The sequence below is a fragment of the Balaenoptera ricei genome, chromosome 8 (assembly GCF_028023285.1).
Source record: "Balaenoptera ricei isolate mBalRic1 chromosome 8, mBalRic1.hap2, whole genome shotgun sequence".
Classification (NCBI taxonomy): domain Eukaryota; kingdom Metazoa; phylum Chordata; class Mammalia; order Artiodactyla; family Balaenopteridae; genus Balaenoptera; species Balaenoptera ricei.
The window spans coordinates 9,093,025-9,112,168 of NC_082646.1; the positions used below are offsets into that span (position 1 = coordinate 9,093,025).

At 36.7% G+C, this 19,144-nt stretch overlaps 2 protein-coding genes and 1 pseudogene across 2 annotated transcripts; all 3 read left to right on the forward strand.

Moving 5' to 3' along the window:
- Positions 1–2,038: 2,038 nt before the first annotated feature.
- LOC132369576 (olfactory receptor 8B3-like) lies at positions 2,039–2,986 on the forward strand (annotated as a pseudogene).
- A 2,269-nt stretch (positions 2,987–5,255) lies between these two features.
- Positions 5,256–6,205, forward strand: LOC132369545 (olfactory receptor 8B3-like). Its single transcript, XM_059929225.1, is given in 2 exon segments — positions 5,256–5,292; positions 5,295–6,205. Coding segments are annotated over 2 exon segments (948 nt in total).
- Positions 6,206–12,655: 6,450 nt separating this feature from the next.
- Positions 12,656–13,608, forward strand: LOC132369577 (olfactory receptor 143-like). Its single transcript, XM_059929264.1, is given in 2 exon segments — positions 12,656–13,397; positions 13,400–13,608. Coding segments are annotated over 2 exon segments (927 nt in total). The 5' UTR covers positions 12,656–12,679.
- The last annotated feature ends 5,536 nt before the right edge of the window (positions 13,609–19,144 follow it).

Genomic DNA, 19,144 nt, shown 5'->3' on the forward strand with positions numbered 1-19,144 from the left:
CTTAGCTCAGGGTGACATAATACTGCAAATTAAAATTCTATTTAGTTAAAAAAGGTTTACATTTTTTGCATCTTTATGATAATATGGTATAAAACTTAAATTGCCACTGACTTTGATAAATTAGAACATATCAGGCTTGAGTTACTTAAAAAGGAGCCAGGAATTAACAAAAGATACCGTGGTATATATCAGTGAAAAGGATAACTATTTGACACATTTCATTATAACTAAATCAGGCTACTGTGACCATCATGTAGGTAGAAGAAAGGAGGGTAATGAGTTAGTTTTGCAATGTAAGAATAAGCTCAGAGTATCTCTACACTCATTCTCTGCCTGTATTTACATTGGTTATGTTAAAGGTGAAAGAATGACCTTTAATTCTAATTTAGTACCTTGCCACAAACTTTTCTTGTAATGTGATTTGATGTAATATAAACTTAAAGGGAGTGTTTCTGGTTCTTGCATCACCTAAATAAGAGTTCTTAACATTTTCCAGGAAATAAAATAGTTTTAATGAATCTCTAAGGTCCTCATCAAGGCTAAGCCCAAGAATGTCTATCTTGTGAGACACATTTCAAGTTTGCCCTAAGGAATTTTTAGTCCCCTTGTAATTTCTAAGTGTCTGATGATAATAATTGGGACTCATTTTTGTAATGATTAGGTTTTCAACTATCCTACGTGTAAAAACCATATGAGGGATTTCCCACATGTTTTTCTTGCGTCTCTGCTCTTTTTCTTTTTATTCTTTCTCATTGAGTTCACCTGATTCCATGGCTTTAACCTCTGTGGAAATGGTCCCCAAATCTTTTTCTCAGATTCTGGTCTTCCTCTTGAGCATTATTTAGCCTTATTTAGGTTGTAAACTTCTACTTGCTTGTCCAGATGGCAACTCAAGATCACCATGTTCAAAACTGAATGCATATTGTTTATGAATATTTCCATTCTTTCTGAATTCTCTCTGTTTGTAGTTAACACCATAATTTAACCAAGCACCTAGGCTAATATCTTTGGGATTTTTTTGGTCTACTTCTATCCCCTTTGTGAGAAGTTCTGATGGCTCTTTCCTTTCAGTGTCTCTTGCATGTGTTTGTTTCTTTGAATTGCTCACAGTAGCACTGTTAATTCAGGGCATTTTTATCATTCATCGACTATTGTAATTGCCTCTTGCGAGTCACCTTGCCTCCAGTCTCTCTTACGCCAGTCCATTCTGCCAGCCATTGCCATATTACTCTTTCTAAGCTTGCACTTAGATTATTTCAATCCTGTGTCAAAAGAGAAGTAAAAATCTCGAATGGTTCCTAATGGCCTCTCATAGTGAGCTGACCTTGATTTTAGCATTTGAAAACTTCCTGTATTGACCCAAATCTGCCTTTTGATCTGAGTCTATGCAGTCAGGGAGAGACATTGAGACCTTTTTGAGAGTCTGTGGAAGTCCTCTTTGTGACATTCAGGGAGGATGGAAATTATATTCTTTTCTCTGAGCTTAGCAACTTTGATCTGAGTCTATGTTGAATTCAGCAGGGAGAGGCATTAGGACCTTTCTGAGAGCTTGTGGAAGTCTGACGGTCTGGGAGGATGGAAGTTACTTTATTTCTCTGAGCTCAGTTAATCCAGCAGGATTGAGGCCCCCATGTAAAAGGGTGAGTGTTGAATTTTATCTGTCATGTTATTCTTCCAAACCTCATCTCAGAAAGCCAAGGACTCCCTGAAATGACACACCTTCTCTCTGCTGAGACAATCATTGATCATTAGGTGGGCCTGGTAAGCTATCAAAGCAGAAGTGGAGCAGAGATGCTGTAGTCATGTGTGGTCACAGGGTTACTGAATCTTATCCCTGTAGAACTTGCTCGTTAGTGTTTTTGATATATATTATCTTTAAAAATTCCCTCAGCCTTTACACAAAGGAGAAAACAAAGGCACACAGAGGGTTGGCTTGGGTTCATTCTCCTATTCTGGGTCTCAACCTCATTATAGTGGGATTGGGTGGAGAGAGCTGGGTACTCATTTTAATGTTACCCTTTGTCCTGTTCCCACAGATATGTCCTAGGGAAGCATGGCCCCAGGGAACGACTCTTCAGTGACTGAGTTTATCCTGCTGGGTTTAACACAATAGCCAGAACTCCAGCTGCCTCTCTTTCTCATTTTCTTAGGAATATATCTGGTCACCATGGTGGGGAACATTGGCTTGATTATTCTGATCGGTCTGAACCCTCACCTGCACACTCCCATGTACTACTTTCTCTTCAACTTTTTCTTCATTGATCTCTGCTACTCCTCTGTCATTACCCCTAAAATGCTGATGAGTTTTGTAAACCAAAATGTCATCTCTTAAGCAGAGTGCATGGTTCAGCTCTGTTTCTTCTCCTTCTTTGTTATTGAAAAGTGCTGTATTTTGACGTCAATGGCCTATGATCGATATGTGGCCTTCTGTAAGCCCCTGCTTTACAGGGTCTCCATGTCCCCTCAGGTCTGCCTCACGCAGAGGGTGGGTGCATACATGATGGGGCTTGTGGGTACCATGGCCCACACTGGGTGCATGCTGAGACTCTCCTTCTGTGATGGCCACATCACCGATCATTACATGTGTGACATTCCTCCTCTCCTCCAGCTCTCTTGCACAAGCAACTCCATCAATGAGCTGGTGGTTTTCGTTGTGGCGGGCGTCAGTGTCATAGGGCCCAGTCTCACCATCTCCATTTCTTATACCTTGATCCTCTCCAACATCCTCGGCATCTGTACTACAGAGGGCAGGTCCAAAGCCTTCAGTACCTGCAGCTCTCACATAATTCTGGTTTCTCTTTTCTTTGGATCATCAGCATTCATGTATCTGAAGCCTTTTCCTGCTGGGTCTCTGAATCGAGATAAAGTATCCACAGTTTTTTACACCATTGTGGGGCCAATGATGAATCTTTTCATTTACAGTTTGAGGAACAAAGATGTCCAAGTTGCACTGAGTAAGACTTTGAGTAAAAGGGTGTTCTCCTGAATGAAATCTGTGTTAGTTATTGATGCCAAATCCTCATAAGGGCAAACATATAATGCTATGGAGATAATAGTAAGAAATCAAAAAAGAAATGTAAATGATTTAAATGTGTAAATTAACTTAGTTATATAAATCACTTCTCAAGAAAATGTAAGGAAGAGGAGGATCAGCTGTTCACTCTCACCTTCTGATATTCCAATTATGCATATTTTTTCACTTTTGAAGTTGTTTCAGAGTTTTTGAATGTTCTATTTTACACTTTTTTTTCTTTGGATTTGATTTTGGGAACTTTCAGTTGCCTGATCTTCAAGCCACTGGTTCTTTTTCTAAGCTGTGTTGGGTTTTGATGAGCACGTAGAAGGAATGCTTCATTTATGTTACTGTGCCTTTTATTTCTAGCACTTTCTTTTGATAGTTTTTGTTAGAGTTTCCATCTCTCTGTTTACCCATCGATTCTTACACGTTGTCTATTTTTCCCTTAGAGTCCTTAACATATTCATTATAGTCATTTTAATTTCCTTTTCAATAACTTCCACATCTCATTCTTATCTGAGTCTGGTTCTGTGGCTTGCATTATCTCTTTAGACTGTTTCTTTGTCTTGTAGTATTTTGTTGAAAGAGAATGTGCTGTCTCAGGTACTAAAAACTTAGTTAATGGCTATTAGGGTGAGAATTTTTGGTATCCTGGCTAGGATTTTGGCTATGTTTAATTCTGTAGTGTCTATGGTTGCCAGAGTTATTTGTATGGAAATATGTTAATATAAATGTTTCAGACCTTACATGAAATTTCTAAAACTCTTATATGCTCTTGTATAATGTTATAAGTCATAATTCTAGTTATTACTTTAAAATGTATATCTCAGAAATAACTAAATTTCCTTGTCAATTGCATTATTATGAACTTTCATCAAATCTTTAACCGTGGTCATTTTTAAGTCTTTTGTCATTTACAGACAGTTCTGGGTGTACTCTGATGTTTTCGCAAAAATGTTCCTATAAAAGGGTTTCATCTTCAAGGAATTCATGGAAAAGACTCTGACAAGTACAGGTTTCTGGTAACTGACTATACTGCTGAACTGAATGAATAAGCATTTTCAGAACTCTAATGGAAAACTGATGAATTCATAAAAGTGCTAACAAAAGATCAAGATGAAAAAAAAAATTACATGGGACTGAGTGAACTGATGAGGATGATTATAATTTTTGTGACTTTCTGTTTGAATAAAAAAAAAAAATCCCACAAGGACTCAGAGGCAAAAAATATACAAATCAATTTTCACAGCAAAGTAAAGGAGCTGTTACAGTGGAGGATTACTGGACTGAATGTCAGTATTATGACATAGTATGAGTGTGTTTCATGTTTGGTAATTGCAATCATTGTTGCTTTTGTTGTGGTCATCCATTTACAATGCTTGGTGTCAGTTTATTTCTTGTAAAAATAAAATACAGTGTGTGTGAAAAAAAAATATTTTTGTCGAAATATATGTACTGTACAAGTTTACATGTCATAGTAAGTATACAGCTTGATATATATTCACTAACAACAGCTAATTTAATCAGCACCCAAATTAATTTATTTCGCTTTCATGCCATCCTACAAAACCTGGGAAAGCACATCCAACTTCCTTTATTCATTCTATATTCAGCTAGGATGGAACAGAGGAGGAGAATGTGTGGAAACAATGCAGTATATGGTTAAGTATAAAGTTTAGGCCACCAAGGCTCTCCTCCGTACCTGTTATCAATTACTGACTTCATGGAATCTTGTAGTAAAGTACCGGAAAATCCGAGAGACTCTTAGCAACTCCCTTCTAGGAAGCAGAATATGGTTATGGTCTCTGCCCTGTGGGAGTTCTCTCTTTCTTGAAGGTCATCACAGGGGAACTGAGATACCTAGTAGAGTGATGGAAACATGAGTAGGAACTAAAAAGTGACTGGTCAGATGAATAGGATGGAGAGATGGGGATACAACCCCACCACCAAAGCCCATCAACAAGTAGGCTTGTTCCTCAGCTACCCCATCCCTCTGTCTTCTAGTAAAGATAAAGCCGTTGTTTGTTCCGTGCAGCTCATGCAACAAAAGACAGTGATTTAAATGTTGAGGGGTGTGTGTTGAAGTACTTACAGACCCTATGAAGCAAAGGAAGACATGATTTCTGCCAGTCTGAGTCTCTTTCTTGTAAAGCTCATATAAAAGAGAGTCTGTAAGGACAGAGCTGGGTTCCCTATTAATGTAGTTTTCTTCTATTCTCACAGATTTCCGAAGTTGAGAATGCTGGCTAGAAATGACTCCTTAGTGACTGAATTTATTCTTCTGGATTAACAGACCACCCAGAGCTCCAGCAGTCCCTCTTTTACCTGTTTCTAATGATCTACATTGTCACCATGGTGGGCAACCTGGGCTCGATCATTCTTATTGGTCTAAATTCTCACCCCCACACCCCCGTGTACTATTTAGTCTTCATCCTAACCTTCATTGATCTCTGTTGCTCCTCTGTTTTCACCCCCCAGATGCTGATGAACTTTGTATTCAGGAAGAATATCATCTCCTATGTTGGGTGCATGACTCAGCTGTTTTTCTTTCTCTTTTTTGTCATCTCTGAGTGCTATATGTTGACCTCAATGGCCTGTGATCGCTATGTGGCCATCTGTACTCCATTGCTGTATAAGGTCACCATGTTCCATAAGGTCTGTTTGGTGCTATCTTTGGCTGCGTATGTGGTGGGGTTTACTGGAGCCTCTGCCCACACAGGGTGCATGCTTAGACTAACCTTCTGCAATGTTAATATAATCAACCATTACTTGTGTGACATCCTCCCACTCCTCCAACTCTCTTGTACCAGCACTTATGTCAGTGAGGTGGTAGTTCTCATTGTTGTGGGTATTAATATCACAGTACCCAGTTTCACCATCCTAGTTTCTAACATCTTCATCCTTACTAGCATTCTTCATATCAAATCCGCTCAGGGAAGATCGAAAGCCTTCAGCACCTGTAGCTCCCACATCATTGCTCTTTCTCTTTTTTTTGGTTCAGCAGCATTCATATACCTTAAATATTCTTCTCCTGGATCTATGGACCTGAAAAAAATTTCTTCTGTTTTCTATACTAATGTGGTGCCCATGGTCAATCCTTTGATTTACACTTTGAGAAACAAGGATATCAAAGTTACACTGAGGAAATCCCTGTTTAAAAATCCAGAGGAGAACCATGTTCTAATTTGAATCAGCGATATTGTAAAGAAATTCAACGTTTTATTAATTTTTACTGGTGTCTTTCAAGAAGAGTGTATTTATCACCATGTTGCTTCTACAGATTTTTTTATATGTGGTATAGACTTATCACTTCCCTCATTGCTGATCTTGTCTCATATTTGGCCTCTGTATCTCCTGCACCTCATATCAGTTTACTAAATAACTAACAACATGTTTATAAAAGGAATAAATATGCTGACCTTTTTAAAAATAATTTTTTCATACTTCCATCTTCTGAGTTATTCCTAATCTGGACAAATATGGTGAATCATAAATCACAGAAAGTTAAAATTATATCTTACTCATCTAAACACAGAAGTGCCAAATACTGTAGAAATATTCTCATTCTTGTCGATACTCTTGCTGGTATAGGGAACAGGATTCAATAAAATGTCTTAATACAAACTAGTATATAGCTTGAAGTATGATCAGATTCTCTGATCTTTTCCTTTTGTTCTATATTTCTTATCAACTTTCTTTTTATATTTTGCCCTTTCTTATTCCCTTTGAGAATGGCAAAATCTATACCATGTACCACCTGTTTTTGAGAGCCTCTATCAGCCCAGTTCATTTAATATTGAAGAGAATACATGTAGCTCCACCTTTTATTGCCAAAGATGGTGTTAACAAAGTACCATTAAAGGAATAATACATATGTAACTTAGGATCCTAGCAAGGGGGCTGACTGGTTTATTATAAAACTTGCATTCGATATTATCTACAATGACATCAAATATTTTAAAAAAGAACACATAGCTCTTACTGCATAGTTTGTTATTTATCACTTTAAAGGAAAATACTGCACATTAAGTTAGGAGAAATATGTTAGACATTGTTTTACTTATCTAATGGGATTTATCATGAAAAAAGGTGTATATTAATGATAATAAACTATATTTTTTTCAACATTTTTTGTGCTTATTTAAACCTGTATCTCTGTCCATTCAGGCTGCTATAACAAAATACCACAGACTCAATGACTTATAAACAACAGAAATTTATTTCTCACAGTTCTGGAGGTTGGAAGTCCAAGACCAGGGTACCAGCATAAACGGGTGAGGGCACTTTTCTGGGTCGCTGCCTTCTCATTATATGCTCACAAGGTGGAAGGGGCTAGTGATTTCTGTGAGATGTCTTTTATAAGGTACTAATCCCAATTATGAGGATTCCATCTTCATGACTTAAGTACCTCCTAAGGCCCCATCTCCCAATATCATCACCTTTGGGGGGTTTAGTATTTCAACACTTGACCATAACACCTTGTCTCTCCAATAAGATAATAAACAGATATAAAGTAGATGCTGTTTTCTCTAATTTCCCTATTTCTCCAGTGCTTTTCTGTTTGTATATTTAGAATGTCAGATGTATTTGGAGGGCAAGAAGTAAGAATAGTGGTTACCTCTGGGAAGGGGGTGGGTATTGACTGAGAAGGGGAACAAGGGAACCTTTCTAGGAAATGTGTATCTTGAACTATATTTTACATGGGCATATATATAGGTAAAATTCATTGAGCCATACACTTAAGATTTATGTTTCCTTTTTAACAAAGTATAGTTGATTTATACCATCATATTAGTTTCATTTGTACAACATAGTGATTCAATATTTTTATAGATTATACTCCATTTAAAGTTATTACAAAATAATGGCTATATTTCACTGTACTGTACAATATATCCTTGCTGATTATTTATTTTATACATAGTTTTTAAGTCTTAGTCCCATACATGTAATCTGCCCCTCCCTCCTTCCCTCTCCCCTTTGGTAACTACTAGTTTGTTTTCTATATCTGTGAGCATGTTTCTGTTTTGCATATACATTCATTTGTATTATTTTTTTAGATTCCATATATAAGTGATATAATACAGTATTTGTTTTTCTCTGACTTATTTCACTAGGTCCATTCATGTTGCTGCAAATGGCAGAATTTCAATATTTTTATGGCTGAGTAATATTCCATCTTTATCTGTCTATCTATCTATCTATCATATCTTTATCCATTCGTCTGTCAATGGGCCTTTGGGTTGCTTCCATATCTTGGCAATTGTAAATAGTGCTGCTACAAACATTGGGGCATATGTATCTTTTTAAATTAGTGTTTTTGTTTTTTTCCCAGATATACCTGCAACAGTGGAAATGCTGGATCATATGGTAGATCTATTTTTTAATTTTTTTGAGGAACCTCCATACTGTTTTCCATGGTGGCTGCACCAATTTACACTCCCACAAACAGTGTACAAGTGTTCTCTTTTCTCCACATCTTCTCCAACATTTGTTATTTGTAGAGTTTTGATAATAGCCACTCTGACAGCTGTGAGGCGCTATCTTGTTGTTTTGATTTGCACTTCCCTGACAGTTAGCGATGTTGAGCATCTTTTCATGTGTCTGTTGGCCGTCTATATGCCTCCTTTTGAAAAATGTCTATTCAGGTCTTCTATCCATTTTTAACTTGTGTTGTTTGTGTTTTTTTGATATTGAGTTGTATGATCTGTTTACATATGTTGGATATTAACACATTATCAGTCATATTACTTATATATATATATATATTTTCTCTCATTCAGTATGTTGTCTTTTCATTTTGTTGATGGTTTCCTTTGCTATGCAAAAGCTTTTAAGTTTAATTAGGTCCTGTTTGTTTCTGTTTGCTTTTATTTCATTTACCATAGGTGACAGATGTAAAAAAATATTCCTACAATTTATGTCAAAGAGTGTTCTGCTTATGTTTTCTTCTAGGAGTTTTATGGTTTCATGTCTTACATTTAGGTCTTTAATCCATTTTCAGTTTATTTTTGTATATGGTCAGGAAATGTTATCATCCCATTGTTTTACAAGTAGCTGTCCAGTTTTCCCAGCATCACTTGTTGAAAAGAATGTCGTTTCTTCACCGTATATTCTTCACTTCTTTGTTGTAGATTAATTGACAATAAATGTGTGGGGTTTTTTTCTGGGATCTCTATTCTGTTTCATTGATCTGTGTGTCTGGTTTTGTACAGGCGCCACTCTGTTTTGATTACTGTAGCTTTGTAGTATAGTCTGAAGTCTGGTAGGGTAATACATCCAGCTTTGTTCTTTTTTTCTCAAGATTGCTTTGGCAGTTTGGGGTCTTTTTTGGTTCTATGTGAATTTTAGGATTAATTGTTCTAGATCTGTGAAAAATATCATGGGTATTTTGTTAGGGATTGCATTAAATCTTTAGATTGCTTTGGGTGGTATGGCCATTTTAACAACATTAATTTTTTGAACCCAAGAGCACGGGATATCATTTCATTTCTTTGTATCATATTCAGTTTCCTTTATCAGTGTTTTATATTTTCCAGATTATAGGTCTTTCACCTCTTTGGTTTAGTTTATTCCTATGTATTTTATTCTTTTTGAAACTATTTTAAATGGGATTTATTTTTTACTTTCTTTTTCTGATACTTCATTATTTGTGTATGGAAACTCAACAGATTTCTGTATGTTTATCTTGTATCCCACAACATTGCTGAATTCATTTATTCTAATAGCTTTGGGGTGGAAACTTTAGCATTTTCTATATAAAGTATCATGTCATCTGCAAATAGTGGCAATTTTACTTCTTCCCTTCGAATTAGGATACCTCTTATTTCCTTTTCTTGTGCGATTGCTGTGGCTAGGACTTCCAATTCTGTGTTAAATAGAAGTTGCAAGACTGGCATCCTTGTATGGTTCTCAGCTTTTCACCATTGAGTATGATGTTAGATGTGGATTCGTCATAAATGGCCTTTATTATGTTGAGATATGTTCCCTCAATACCCACTTTGCTAAGTGTTTTTTATCATGACTGGATGTTGAATTTTGTCAAATGTTTTTTCTGTCTATTGAGATGACTGTGATTTTTATTCTTCCTTTTCTTAATGTGGTTTATCACATTGATTGATTTGTGAATGCTGAACCATCCTTGTGACTGTAGAATAAATCCAACTTGATCATGGTGTATGATCCTTTTTATATATTGTTGGATTTGGTTTGCTAATATTTTGTTGAGGATTTTTGCATCTATATGTGTCAGAGATATTGGCCTCTACCTTCCCTTTTTTGTAGTGTCTTTGCCTGATTTTGGTATCAGGGTAATGGTGGCCCTGTAGAATGAGTTTGGGAATGTGCTGTCCTCTTCATTTTTTGGAACAGTTTGAGAAGAATAGGTATTATTTCTTCTTCATATTTTTGGTAGAATTCCCCTGTAAAGCTGTTCAGTCATGGGCTTTTTTTTTTTTTTTTTCTGGGAGACATTTAATTGCAAATTCAATTTCACTACTAGTGATTGGTCAGTTCAAATTGCCTGTTTCTTCTTGATTCTGTCTTGGAAGGTCGTATATCTCTAGAAATTTGTCCATTACTTTTAGGTTGTCCAATTTTTTGGCATATAACTGTTTGTAACATTCTCTTATGATTTTTTTGTATCTCTGTGGTATCAGTTGTTCTTTCTCTTCTTTCTTTTCTTATTTTGTTTATTTGGGTTTTCTATATTTTCTTCCTGGTGAGCTTGGCTAGTGGTTTATCTTTTTTTTTTAATCTTTTCAAAAACTAGCTCTTTGTTTCCTTGATCTTTTGTGTTATTTTTTCTATCTCTATTTATTTCCTCTCTGAACTTTATTATTTCCTTCCTTCTCCTGGACTTTGGGCTTTCTTACTTCTTCTTATTCTAATTCTTTTAGGTGGTAGATTAGGTTGTTTACTTGAGATTTTTCTTCTTTCTTGAGGAAAGCTTGTATCACTATAAACTTCCCTCTTAGAACTGCTTTTGCTGCATCCCATAGATTTTGGATTGTGTTGTTTCCATTTTCATTTGTTTCAAAGTATTTTCTGATTTACTCTTTGATTTCTTCATTGACCAATTGCTTTTTTAGTAGCATGTTGTTTAGTCTCCACATGTTTGTGTTTTTCCCATTTTTCTTTCTGTAATTGATTTTTAGTTTTATACCATGTGGTTGGAAAAATGCTTGATATAAGTTCTGTCCTCTAAAATTTGTTGAGACTTGTTTTGTGCCCTAGCATGTGATCTATCCTATAATACACAGAACACAACAAAGAATTATCCACTTCAAAATACCATTAGTGCTAAGTTGAGAAATCTTGCTATAATGAATATGGATTAATAGCAATGGGAACACTTCTCAGGCTTCTATTATATGTCAGGCATGTTCCTAATAAACTTTGGGTAACTTAATTAATTTAATCCACAAAACAGCCCTATGAGATAGCTCTTTTGCTAGCCTCATTTTATAGATATACATAGGGATAAGTATATAAAAATATGCAGGGATCAGAGAGGTTATATGATTGTCTACAGTCTTACAATTAAGAAGTTTAACATCCAGATTTAAACTAAGTCTGACTTGAGGGGCCTGTTCTTTTAACCATTTTGCTACAACACGTCTTTACAGAGGTGAAATCCATAAGCATGGACAGTGCTAAAGCTATGATACACTGTTTCACTAATGCAATCCCAGAGGCTCTAGGAAAGTGCTAGTAAAGGCAAGTGATCATGCCCCAGATGTTCCTTTTTTAGAACTGTGCATAGACACCAGGAGATGATGAAGAAAGTACAAAAGGGGCACCCATTTTTCTGCATTGGGGGTTAAGAATTCTCACTGTGAAATTATAAACTGAGTAGAACATTGTGTCTCCAAGGATCTATGATACAGGATGGAAACACAAACTCAGTAATTTCTACCCTCAGTGGGCTCATTTAACTTGAAAGGAAATCATGAGGGAGAGAATAATTTTCTGTGCTTCCAATTTTCCCAGAACTATAGGGCATGGAATAGAATCTCATTTGAATCAACTGATTGTTTTGGAGCTCATATAAGGTTGCTTTCCTCCTTGCAAGTGAAGAAGACCTTCTGGGTAAATTCTCAAATAGAAATTATGGCTTGTTCCCCAGCATACCTCTTTTAGCAAGTCAAAGACTGAGGACCGTGCTGGCAGATATTGCCTCCTTCATTGTCAGAAACTTCGACCCTCTCAGGACTGTAGGGCAGAAGGAGCCTTAAAGTTCAATGGCAGTGAGGCATTTAGGAAAAAGAAGGTGAGGGTTGAATCAACCCCCTCTTTTCTTTTCAGACCCCAAACTACATAAATCAATGGTTGTGGGGAACACTATCTGTTTAATTGCTCTTTTCAGCCCTGATCCTTAACGGACACAGGGGAGAACGGAGAAAATGACATGCAGAGACACTGGGAGTCTACCAGCATGCTTTCTGAACAGAGACAAACAACAGTAGTAAGGGTAGAAAGGAGAAAATGAGGAATCATCAGAAATAATCGTAAGTCTTGCTTTTTGGATGTCTTAATGTATGTCTTTATAAAACTGAGATTATAAACCAGCAGATCCAGCTCTCCCTTGGAAAACAAAGAAGAAAAGTCCATTGTTAATGTCAGTTTCTACCCCTGTTCCTGCAGATCACAATTGTGCAATGAATGGCTATGGAAAATGCCTCCCCTGTGACTGAGTTTATCCTTATGGGATTCATAGACCAACCTGAACTCCAACTGCTCTTGTTTTTCCTGTTTCTGGTGAACTACATGGTCACTGTGGTAGGCAGTTTGTGCTTGATGAATCTAATTTGTCTAAATTCACTCCTTCACACCCCCATGTATTTTTTCCTCTTTAATCTGTCCTTTATTGATCTCTGTTACTCATGTGTCTTTACCCCCAAAATGCTAATGAGATTTATTTCAGAGAAGAAGATCATCTCCTTTACAGGATGCATGTCTCAGCTATTTTTCTTCTGCTTTTTTGTCAACTCTGAGTGCTATGTGTAGACAGCCATGGCCTGTGATTGCTATGTGTCCATCTGTAAGCCATTGCTGTACACAATCACCATGTCCCCTCAGGTCTGTTCTCTGCTGATGTCTGGTTCATATGTGATGGGGTTTGCCAGTGCCGTGGTCCACACAGGGTATATGATCAGGCTGATCTTTTGTGATTCCAACATCATCAACTATTATCTGTGTGACATCTTCCACATCCTCCAGCTCTCCTGCAGCAGCACCTATGCCAATGAGCTTGTGGTTTCTGTTGTTGTGGGCACAGTTGTCATGGTATCTAGCTTCATTATCTCCGTTTCTTATACCTTGATTCTTTTCAATATCCTTCACATACCATCAGATAAAGTTTGCTCCAAAGCCTTCAGCACCGTGGCTCCCACATAACATTTGGTCTATTCTATAGATTTGGGCTGCTCATTCATGTCAAGCCATCATTTGCTGGGTCTGTGGGTCAGGGGAAATTTTTCTCAGTGTTTTACGCCAATGTAGTACCCATGTTGAACCCTCCCATTTATAGCCTCAGGAACCAGGATGTCAAAATTGCTCTGAAGAAAACCCTGAAGAGAATTACAAACTGAGCTGAACCATTTATACCTCCACTTTTGTGTCTTTTCCTTCTCTTCCTGCTCCACTTTATCTTCTTCCTACTATTCTTTTTTTTTTTTTTTCATTTTCTTCATTTGTCTTTCTAAATTCTTCTTGGCAGGATTTCTTCTCTAATTTCTTTTCTTTTCTTGCCACATGATGTAACCCCATGGGCCTATTCTTGGACTAGAGGGTCATTCTCAGCCCTAAGTAAACCTATACCAGTTGGAGACAATGGGCCAATAAACTTTCCCATCTAAAGATAACACTACTTACTTCTTTTCTTGTGTCATTCCCATACAAGGTAAGCCATGGAGGGGTATGCTGTCTAACCAATTTTTTTCTTTCTTGGTTTCATTACACAGCACCCTTTCCTGTTTCAATGATTTATTACTTACAATTTCATAAAACAGAGAAGGAATGACAAAAATTGTGGGTATGGTAAACTTGTAAATATTTCCAGAATTTTTCAGAGTTCTTTTATTAATGACTCTTATTCTAGATTTTCAGTATGCATATATATAGCAATTGAATACTTTGTTGAACTAAGGTTCTTTATTCTTGAGAATGCTTGGGAATGTATCAGCTACACTATTCTGCTCGCCTTTCACAATCCACACCAATAACAAATGCCTCTGTTTATGGTATTGGTCAACTGATATTTTGTCAGAAATGGAATTGAAATTGTTATTAACTTGTCTACATATCTGTGGATTGTGACTGTGATTAAAAATTAACCAATAGTATTTTTGTCTACAGAATAGATTGTCACATGTAATGTCAGGATTCTTTGTCTAACTGCAAAACAGGGGTTCCCCTTTGCAAAGGAAGATTTATTTCCTGCTTTCAAAACACAAACAAAAATATATGGCAAAAGCTTGTCCTACTGGGATTTACTCTTTCAACTCCTCCCTTTTGTCTCTCAGAAGGAAAATCTGTACTCCATAATATGTGCCACATTTTACAAATCCTATTAAAAGATAAGTCTCCTCATCCTGTTTTGTAGACAAGGAAATAGTTATGTGACGTGATCAAGATCGCACAACTAATGATGCAGAGCCCAGTTTTTGAATCCACTGTTCATCTCACAAAGAAATGGAATGAAAGAAAGAATTGTGAAGGGACAGAGAGAGCTCCTGGAGCATTGTTTCTGAATGAGCTTGAAAGTGGGAGTTTTCCTCAGCCATGATCACTGTGGCAGAGGGATGTTCTACAAGGCTCTGGTACCTAACTAGAAAAATGTACCTGCTTTTGTGCCAATACCATACTGTCTTGATTACTGAAGCTTTGTAGTATAGTCTGAAGTCAGGGAGCCTGATTCCTCCAGCTCCGTTTTTCTTTCTCAAGATTGCTTTGGCTATTCGGGGTCTTTTGTGTTTCCATACAAATTGTGAAATTTTTTGTTCTAGTTCTGTGAAAAATGCCAGTGGTAGTTTGATAGGGATTGCATTGAATCTGTAGATTGCTTTGGGTTGTATAATCATTCTCACAATGTTGATTCTTCAAATCCAACAACATGGTATACCTCTCCACCTATTTGTATCATCTTTGATTTCTTTCATCAGTGTCTTACAATTTTCTGCATACAGGTCTTTTGTCTCCTTAAGTAGGTTTATTCCTAGATATTTTATTCTTTTTGTTGCAGTGGTAAATGGGAGTGTTTTCTTAGTTTCACTTTCAGATTTTTCATCATTAGTGTATAGGAATGCAAGAGATTTCTGTGCATTAATTTTGTATCTTGCTACTTTACCAAATTCATTGATTAGCTCTAGAAGTTTTCTGGTAGCATCTTTAGGATTCTCTATGTATAGTATCATGTCATCTGCAAACAGTGACCGCTTTACTTCTTCTTCTCCGATTTGGATTCCTTTTATTTCTTTTTCTTCTCTGATTGCTGTGGCTAAAACTTCCAAAACAATGTTGAATAATAGTGGTGAGAGTGGGCAACCTTGTCTTGTTCATGATCTTAGTGGAAACGGTTTCAGTTTTTCACCATTGAGGATGATGTTGGCTGTGGGTGTGTCATATATGGCCTTTATTATGTTGAGGAAAGTTCCCTCTATGCCCACTTTCTGGAGGGTTTTTATCATAAATGGGTGTTGAATTTTGTCAAAAGCTTTCTCTGCATCTATGGAGATGATCATATGGTTTTTCTCCTTCAATTTGTTAATATGGTGTATCACATTGATTGATTTGCGTATATTGAAGAATCCTTGCATTCCTGGGATAAACCCCACTTGATCATGGTGTATGATCCTTTTAATGTGCTGTTGGATTCTGTTTGCTAGTATTTTGTTGAGGATTTTTGCATCTATGTTCATCAGTGATATGGGCCTGTAGCTTTTTCTTTGTGACATCTTTGTCTGGTTTTGGTATCAGGGTGATGGTGGCTTCATAGAATGAGTTTGGGAGTGTTCCTCATTCTGCTATATTTTGGAAGAGTTTGAGAAGGATAGATGTGAGCTCCTCTCTAAATGTTTGATAGAATTCAGCTGTGAAGCTGTCTGGTCCTGGGCTTTTGTTTGTTGGAAGATTTTTAATCACAGTTTCAATTTCATTGCTTGTGATTGGTCTGTTCATATTTTCTATTTCTTCCTGGTTCAGTCTCGGAAGGTTGTGCATTTCTAAGAACTTGTCCATTTCTTCCAGGTTGTCCATTTTATTGGCATATAGTTGCTTGTAGTAATCTCTCATGATCCTTTGTATTCCTGCAGTGTCAGTTGTTACTTCTCCTTTTTCATTTCTAATTCTATTGATTTTTCTCCCTTTTTTTTCTTGATGAGTCTGGCTAATGGCTTATCAATTTTGTTTATCTTCTCAAAGAACCAGCTTTTAGTTTTATTGATCTTTGCTATCGTTTCCTTCATTTCTTTTTCATTTATTTCTGATCTGATCTTTATGATTTCTTTCCTCCGGCTAACTTTGGGGTTTTTTTTGTTCTTCTTTCTCTAATTGCTTTAGGTGTAAGGTTAAGTGTGTATTTGAAATATTTCTTGTTTCTTAAGGTAGGACTGTATTGCTATAAAATTCCCTCTTAGAACTGCTTTTGCTGCATCCCATAGGTTTTGGGTCATTGTGTTTTCACTGTCATTTGTTTCTAGGTATTTTTTGATTTCCTCTTTGATTTCCTCAGTGATCTCTTGGTTATTAAGTAGTGTATTGTTTAGCCTCCATGTGTTTGTATTTTTTACAGATTTTTTCCTGTAATTCATATGTAGTCCATAGCGTTGTGGTCAGAAAAGATACTTGAAACGATTTCAATTTTCTTAAATTTACCAAGGCTTGATTTGTGACCCAAGATATGATCTATCATGGAGAATGTTCCATGAGCACTTGAGAAGAATGTGTATTCTGTTGTTTTTGGATGGAATGTCCTATAAATATCAATTAAGTCCATCTTGTTTAATGTATCATTTAAAGCTTGTGTTTACTTATTTATTTTCATTTTGGATGATCTGTCCATTGGTGAAAGTGGGGTGTTAAAGTCCCCTACTATGATTGTGTTACTGTCGATTTCCCCTTTTGTGGCTGTTAGTATTTGCCTTATGGATTGAGGTGCTCCTATGTTGGGTGCCTATATATTTACAATTGTTATATATTCTTTTTGGATTGATCCCTTGATCATTATGTAGTATCCTTCTTTGTCTCTTGTAATAGTCTTTGTTTTAAAGTCTATTTTGTCTGATATGAGTATTGCTATGTCAGCTTTCTTTTGATTTCCATTTGCATGGAATATCTTTTTCCATTCCCTCACTTTCAGTCTGTATGTGTCCCTAGGTCTTAAGTGGACCTCTTGTAGACAGCATATATACGGGTCTTGTTTTTGTATCCATTCAGCCAGTCTATGTCTTTTGGTTGGATCATTTAATCCAGTTACATTTATGGTAATTATCGATATGTATGTTCCTTTTACCATTTTCTTAATTGTTTTGGTTTGTTATTGTAGGTCTTTTCCTTCTCTTGTGTTTCCTGCCTAGAGAAGTTCCTTTAGCATTTGTTGTAAAGCTGGTTTGGTGGTGCTGAATTCTCTTAGCTTTTGCTTGTCTGTAAAGGTGTTTTTTAAAATTTATTTTATTTATTTATTTTTATACAGCAGGTTCTTATTAGTCATCAATTTTATACACATCAGTGTATACATGTCAATCCCAATCGCCCAATTCATCACACCACCACCCCCACCACCCCGCCGCTTTCCCCACTTGGTGTCCGTAAGTTTGTTCTCTACATCTGTGTCTCTATTTCTGCCCTGCAAACCAGTTCATCTGTACCATTTTTCTAGGTTCCACATATATGCGTTAATATACGATATTTGTTTTTCTCTTTCTGACTTACTTCACTCTGTATGACAGTCTCTAGATCCATCCACGTCTCAACAAATGACCCAAATTCATTCCTTTTTATGGCTAATATTCCATTGTATATATGTACCACATCGTCTTTATCCATTCGTCTGTCAATGGGCATTTAGGTTGCTTCCATGACCTGGCTATTGTAAATAGTGCTGCAGTGAACATTGGGGTGCATGTGTCTTTTTGAATTATGGTTTTTTCTGGGTATATGCCCAGGAGTGGGATTGCTGGATCATATGGTAATTCTATTTTTAGTTTTTTAAGGAACCTCCATACTGTTCTCCATAGTGGCTCTATCAATTTACATTCCCACCAACAGTGCAAGAGGGTTCCCTTTTCTCCACACCCTCTCCAGCATTTGTTGTTTGTAGATTTTCTGATGCTGCCCATTCTAACTGGTGTGAGGTGATACCTCATTGTAGTTTTGATTTGCATTTCTCTAATTAGTGATGTTGAGAAGATTTCCATGTGCTTCTTGGCCATCTGTATGTCTTCTTTAGAGAAATGTCTATTTAGGTCTTCTGCCCGTTTTTAGATTGGGCTGTTTGTTTTTTTAATATTGAGCTGCATGAGCTGTTTATATATTTTGGAGATTAATCCTTTGTCTGTTGATTCATTTGCAAATATTGTCTCCCATTCTGAGGGTTGTCTTTTCGTCTTGTTTATGGTTTCCTTTGCTGTGCAAAAGCTTTTAAGTGTCCCTGACAGATGAATGGATAAAGAAGATGTGGCACATATATAGAATGGAATATTACTCAGCCAAAAAAAGAAATGAAACTGAGTTATTTGTAGTGAGGTGGATGGACCCAGAGTCTGTCATACAGAGTGAAGTCAGAAAGAGAAAAACAAATACTGTATGCCTACACATATATATGGAATCTAAAAATAAAAAATGATTCTGAAGAACTTAGGGGCAGGACAGTAATAAAGACGCAGATGTAGAGAATGGACTTGAGGACAAGGAGAGGGGGAAGGGTAAGCTGGGACGAAGTGAGAGAGTGGCATGGACATATATACACTACCAAATGTAAAATAGATAGCTAGTGGGAAGCAGCCGCATAGCACAGGAAGATCAGCTCGGTGCTTTGTGACCACCTAGAGGCATGGGATCAGGAGGGTGGAGGGAGACACAAGGCGGGGGGATATGGGGATATATGTATACATATAGCTGGTTCACTTT